This window comes from Dendroctonus ponderosae, unplaced genomic scaffold (assembly GCF_020466585.1).
Source record: "Dendroctonus ponderosae isolate FM_Combo_2020 unplaced genomic scaffold, Dpon_F_20191213v2 Dpon_F_20191213_7, whole genome shotgun sequence".
Taxonomy (NCBI): domain Eukaryota; kingdom Metazoa; phylum Arthropoda; class Insecta; order Coleoptera; family Curculionidae; genus Dendroctonus; species Dendroctonus ponderosae.
Genome location: NW_026018916.1, coordinates 1,836,829 through 1,843,395, shown reverse-complemented (window position 1 = coordinate 1,843,395; position 6,567 = coordinate 1,836,829). Strand labels below are relative to the sequence as shown.

General features: G+C 36.7%; 2 protein-coding genes across 5 annotated transcripts in view; one reads left to right on the top strand and one right to left on the bottom strand.

The window, feature by feature from the left end:
- LOC109540229 overlaps positions 1–4,748 on the bottom strand; it is a 14,282-nt gene extending 9,534 nt beyond the window's left edge. Inside the window, exons 1-2 of one of the 3 annotated variants that reach the window (XM_048668260.1) lie at positions 4,524–4,748; positions 3,810–3,918 (exon numbers count right to left, since the gene is read on the bottom strand). The gene's annotated coding sequence lies outside the window, so the exon portion shown is untranslated. Of the gene's footprint in view, positions 1–3,528; positions 3,618–3,809; positions 3,919–4,523 lie in introns of those variants that run through there. The other 2 variants (XM_019908508.2, XM_019908509.2) reach the window with 2 other exon arrangements.
- LOC109540150 overlaps positions 1–6,567 on the top strand; it is a 26,874-nt gene that overhangs the window by 14,626 nt on the left and 5,681 nt on the right. Inside the window, exons 3-4 of one of the 2 annotated variants that reach the window (XR_007281934.1) lie at positions 3,600–3,697; positions 5,737–5,996. Coding sequence is in view for 1 of the 2 variants with exons in the window: in XM_048668261.1 (XP_048524218.1) it covers positions 3,661–3,697; positions 5,737–5,996 (297 nt within the window). In the remaining variant the exon portion in view is untranslated. Of the gene's footprint in view, positions 1–3,599; positions 3,698–5,736; positions 5,997–6,567 lie in introns of those variants that run through there. The other variant, XM_048668261.1, reaches the window with a different exon arrangement.

Below are 6,567 nucleotides of genomic sequence, written 5' to 3'. Positions count from 1 at the left end.
AGTAAGAGGTAGATTTTCCAAAAAATTCAAGTTTCTCAAAATACCTCGACTGCTACATCATTTATAAGTAGAAACGAAAAAATCTAAAATTTTCACATCTTGAACACTTTTATACAGCTCACTAACGCACGCTTTTTCTAGTAAATTATGCAAAACACTTATAAAAAACCAATGGCCGCAACCATGTATAAACGGCCCATTTTAATATTTATTAACCACCTTGCATGTGGAACGATTGCGACTAGCGCCACAGTAAATTATTCATTCCCATTGGTGTTTTATCTCCACAATGGAGAACAAACAACTGTTTGAAATTCTGAACAGTCTGTTCCCTAAACTCTGTTCTGTTTCAATCGGAGTCGCATTTCACATGACAATCTAGTATATGCTTGTGCTAGGGGGGCTTTTGTAGGGAAAATCAAGAAATTCCATGCTAGTGGTAATGGACAGTCCCGTGTTTATCTCGTCCATTAGACGATTCAAACTATGCGAAAGTGAAACAAAGTTTTGCGTGTTTGTTACACTGAACTTTTCAAACGCATGGAAGGAATGAATAGGCTCAACTGGCGCCCACAAAGACACTTATTTAATTTCTGCAGGAAAACGACGACATAAAATATTTAAACTTCCGGTTAGCTAATTAGTTTGGGTACGCCATTCCAGCTGCTGATTGAAATAAACCTCTCATTTAGGTATCTTTTAATTTTCATTTAAGTACTTTGAGCTGGAGGGCGAAGCCCAACAGCAAACTCAATTAAACACTTTTAGCTTTTTGAGACAGTTGAAAGTTGACCGAATTCGCTGAAAACATACAAAATCAATTAGACGAAGGTCTCAAGCGTTATGGCTATTAGAGCTTTAATTTTTAAATGTCAGATTAATCAGGACTCACAATGCACTATTGAATCAGTAACGACTCAAAGACGCTCAAGGTTTTAATATATTTAATGTACAAAGCACGGGAAAGTAAACCGATAAAAGGTTCAGTAATGGTGAAAAACTAGATTTGGGTTCCGTATGGATTTATCTTCTTGTAGTCAAGGTCGAAGTTTTAAGAYGTCGAAGTAAAATTTCTACTGGTACTAAATCAATATTTCGCTGGTTTAATGCCAAGAAAATAGAAGAGTGAAGTTTYGATGGRCCCAAAACTTGAAAAACTTGCAATTTTTGACTCGAAMCTGTCTACACAGAATTTTCTCTGAAAATCAGTTTTTCAGAATGTTAGCAACATTTTAGGCTCCTGCAAAGACATAAAWTTCACTTTTACTTCAGATTTTTTGCAGTACCAGTTCGAGTGAAGATCGTGACCGCGCAAAATTCGCTAGAAACCATCCAAAAAGTCGTATATTTCAGATCTGAAGCTTTAAGCGTGTTTTTCAATGAATTGGTCGCATTCTTCGCTCCATTACGATGAGAATAATGTATATAATTAATATAAGTTTTTGGCAACTTGCGCCGCTACCCAATTAAATCATTCTAGAAATGACCAAATAAATTTTCGCATTATTTCGACTCCGTGCCAAAATCCGTATAAATCTACTTTGGAGTTTCTTGAAAAACTAAATATCTGCACAATCTACAGATAAGACAAATGAGTAAACCAACAGTCACGTTTATTGCCATTATTTGCTCGTTTTATGACTTTGCACGTTCGTGCCATGACCCATTTAGCTGCTATCTGAACTATTTGCATGGAAAAAATCTCAGGAGTGTCCTTATTTAAGAAAACCGACGACAACTTGTAATCCAATCACACCTGCTTAGTAACAATAGCATTTAAATGGCCGCAAGGCTGCTTAATTGCATGGCTGAATTTTAAAGAGCGCACTTTGAAGGCCCCCCAAACTGATGCACTAAATGCAAAATCTTTGGAATCTTCACAATGACTGTTGCCTTGCACTTACAATTAACAAAAGGTTTCTGCCAATTTGATTAACTTTCACTTCACTTGCATTCGTTAGTATCACTTTTGTAAAAATCGTCCATAAGCAGTAGTTGGATGGGAGTAAAAATGGATTGCCAGTATCAGTCAACTACTGAGGCGAACAATCAAATCACACCCCATTATACGGAGACAAACAGGAAACAAAGACTAATGACCAATAAGCTTGCAGTACAATGGCCATTAATCTGCAGGACAACTAAGGGCCGTCAAAGCGTGATAACTCAATAACGGATTACATCGGCGATTTTGAATGAAAATTAACTGCGCCTCTTATCTAACTCCATCAACTGGCTCTACATTAGGTCTACAAAAAATTGGCCAAAATCGGCTGTTTCGTAAGCCGCCAAAAACCTGTCTAAAAATGACGAGAAGGATAAGGATAAATTCGATTCTAAATGCTGAAAGTGATTGAGTTTGAAATGCCACTGTTCAATCACCATCGTATGTTTAATAATGATCTCAAACACCGGAGCCTTAATCCTATTAAAAGTAAGTCATCTTTTTTATACGACTTAGCTTGATATGCGCGCTTATTAAGCAAATAAACTGGCTTTATTGTTCTGCTTAACAAATGATAATTGCTTGCTTAAGACGTAAGTGATGTTGTCCATCATACAGCGCCTACAATGATAAATCATCACAATTACCAAGGATTTTTATATGCAAATCCTTGATGTTTGTTTGATAAGTCAAGAAAAAACACGTTTTTTATAAATTAGGTACTTTAAACAACCTTTTAATGCTCTCTGATCTAATCAAGAGTCAAATCAGGCAAAAACTAGAAAAAAGTGTATTTGAGGAACGGAATATTTACTCATTAAAATCCACTCTAATAAAACGCATATCGATGCTGCTTAAAAATACATTAACACCTTCACAATGCAGCAAACAACAACCAGGAATGTAATTAAACAAGTTATTTAAAATCAAGTTAAGAGTGGACGAATTTGAAAATTCGCTGAAATTCCGATGCCAAAACTTCAAACAAATCATCATTTATGCCACAATTTCTACGAGATTTTAATTGCAAAGTCCAATAAAGTTGTGGTAATCATCTCGATATTCTGATTTTTGACTTTTTTTGACATTCAAAAAGTATTTCTACTTGTCTGGCTCAAAACTGAATTATTTTTAGCGGCGAAGGTATCAAGTGCGAACGTAGCAACGCGCCATCCAACTGGCATCCCCCACCGACTCGCATGGGTGCGAGCGAGAGATCCGATGCTACCTACATTCCTGAATGGATTTTTTGTTTATTTCAAAAAAATGCTTGAGCACTCAAAACGCACACACTTCTGAAAATGATAGTCATGCGTGATAGCGAAACGTTAGCACCAAATTTTCATCAACGACGGCTGCTGATGATTAATTCTGATGCCCAGCTGTTGCTGTTTTGAACGAATGAATCTAATAATAATAATTATTATTGTAGCAACAATTGGACTTTCCAACGCAACCTGGACAATGGCAATTCTATTAGCCTATTTCGATAAAATCTAAATCTGATTATCGTGACTTTTAGAAAATGCAAATGCTTATAAAGTACACTTTGGTAAACCAGATTGCAATTTAGTTGCCTTTACCTCAAACGAGTTGCTTTTTAGAAAATACCCCGTTCTTATTTTCTTGGCTAATTTTGAAAATTGTTTTCTAGAAACACACCAACACTGAGCACAGAGCTGAGACAACACTACACAAATAAACATTTAGGAAACATGTCGCTTCGAAGAGCAAACGAACGCCCGCCGACCCGTAAGTTAAGTGTACTCGATGTGTTTTCCATGTGTTTCTCTAAAAATAAATCAGATCCGAACACGATTATTAAAAATGCATGTGTGTGAATGTTGGCAACTGGATTACTTACTGGCTGATTAACGACTCACTTGATTGAACTGTTCTCTAAGAAAATCACCGCTCTTTAAATTCATCTCTTATTTGCGTTTTGTTTCCCTTCTCGCCTCTTCCTCTTTTGCCTGTTTAAAATCAAATTACTCGTCTGATGCATTTGATGCTTTTCAACCTAATTATGGCTCTATGGACTAGCAGGAAATTGTCATTATTTTTCACATTTTAAACATTTTCGGCTGTGGCTTCCGCTGGTGACGGAAAAAGATTGTTGTTATGGTCTGCTAAATCATAATGCCAAAGAATGTTGTTCATTCGAAGGCAATCAGAGTTTTAATGTGGGCTTGATAAAATCCAGCCGCTAATAAAGCCGGAGGACAACACTAATTAATAAATGTTTAATTTGAATTATGATTAGAATTTTAAAGCAAACAAGTGGCTAATTATAAATAGATATCTGAACTGACATAATGGATTTGCTTAATTGCTCCTAAAAAAATCGATGACTTTTAAGCTTGAGCAAGATGATGAAGGCAGACACAAAACCAGTGGAATAAAATGAGTTTAATTCAAATTTGACAAAGTTATTCAGTAAACAAATCGCGTAACGAAATGCTTTGGCAAACTGGCAGACATTTGAATTTTTTCAATGGAATGACGAAATCCTTCGACAACTTTTAAAGGAGAAGCATGTAAATCGAATATAATTAAACTAAACCATAAACACACTTACTTGCTTGATGGTGTAGGAACTTTGGAAAACCTTCGCACTAATGCACACTTGAAACTTCAATGGAAAAAAGTCTTTCAATATTCAAATTCAATCAACATGGCAAATGTAAAGAAACGCGCTTCCACCAATGATTTACGTAGTAAAGTGGTGGTACCGCGATGACGCTGGTACCCATAAAACCATTTATAAGCGACTGGTGTTCTGTTTGGTTCTGGTATAGCCGTTGATTACCATGAACCGACTTGTTGGTGATTCTGAAGTTGAGGGTCATGGTATTTATGGGTACCATCTAGTTGCACTTCGTGCAATTTTACCATCAAGTTTTAGCCGTACGAAAGCCGTTTTTTCGATTTTTCCAGCCTAAAGTAATTAATGTTGAGTTTGGAGACACAGTTTCTTTCAGTCCGCATTAGTTTTTCGGTTAAAATGGGATGATTTTGATGATGAGTTTCAGTTTGAGGACTTCATATTTGAGTTTCGCTTTGTTTAATGCGCTCTGAAGTTCCCCAAGTTTAAATAGAGTCAATTTTAATTCTCAATTCGTTTCTTGCTTGGTTGGATCTAAAAATTCGAGTTCAACCGTGAAACTTCGTTCTACAGTTTCGAGTTTAGAGAAACGTTTAAACAAAAAAAATTGATAGAAAATTGCAACTTAAAACTCATTTTCCAACTGGCTATTGCTACATTGAAAATTCGATTTTTTGAACAATTTTTTTTCTCGAAATTGAAAGTTTAGGTCAAATTTCCACATTAAAATTTCGAATTCGATTTAACCTTAATGTATCATCTTTCCATTATGCAGATTTTGAAGCTCTTTCTAGGGATTAGTTTGAAGTTTCCATTTAAGGTGAAAATTTTTAGTTTCTCATTTGAGGATCCAGACTTGGACCAAAACCCAAGAAATTTGCCCCGATGTTAATTTAGACTTAAATAATGCAGCTTTTCCCCAAAATATTCAACTAATTTCTCCGTTCGATTCCTTGATTATCACTTGACTGCGGTCTGTATTCATTTCTCTGTCTGTTATTGGGCAAGTTTTGTCTTATTCAAAACAGCTTTCTCCTCAACTGCACATAAATCGCTTTCTTTGTACTTCTGCATATTTAAACTCGCATCTACCAGCCACATTTTGCTATTGGCGAAGCCAACCACCCTTAAACCGTCTTCTAATCGACCATTATTTTTTTGTTGAATGGAAGTTTTCCTATTGCAGGTTCCACCAATCTAGTGGGAAAGTTCACTCAAAGTGTGCGCCGGATTGTGCAAGATGTGAAAGACGAAGGAACCACTAGCGGGGCCACCAAGGAGGAAGTGATCGAAACGAATGAGCGACTTCGAGCGGTCCGAGTCCGGATGGATGAGTCTTACGATACGGCCAAAAAGGCTTTGGTCGGGTTGATGACCAAGTACAATGAGAGCAAGAATGTGCATAACGTTTTCCAGAGATATACGCTACTGAAGAGCATGATAAAGGTACGAATATTTCAGTGAAGAAGTGGAATTTGTTGAAATAAGCAACGCAAGTTAAATAAAGCGATCCCCAATTGAATTGGTGAAAAAGCCAATATTTTCCCTAGTGGGGTTTAGGTTTATAAATGCGCTATTCGGGGGTGTACAAATTGACGCTCTACCTCATTTTTTTCGAATGATATCAGCAAAAAGAGTGGCATACGCGATCGCGTTAAAACCGCGTAAAACTAACAGTTGTCTAGAAATTTTGGGCTTTTTGTGCGAAGACTTTTCCAGACTTTACCAGACAAAAGCGCCATTTGAGCCTTTATTCAAGGGTGTGGAATTGAACCTGTTCCTGGGAAATGAGCAAAAGATGGCATAAAACACGAAATATTGACCTCATCTTGCTGCTAAATGTGTGATTTTGAAATTTAGCTGTTTGTGTGCAAACCACCGTTATTTTTAGGGGCGGGTCCAGCCGTTGTTTATGAAATTAAAAAAATGATCGTCGTTTTGTGCAAGGGTGGCGCAAGGTTATTGCAAAATTTCATGTTTTCCGTCCCGTTTTGCATGTTTCTCGGAAGCAAAATGA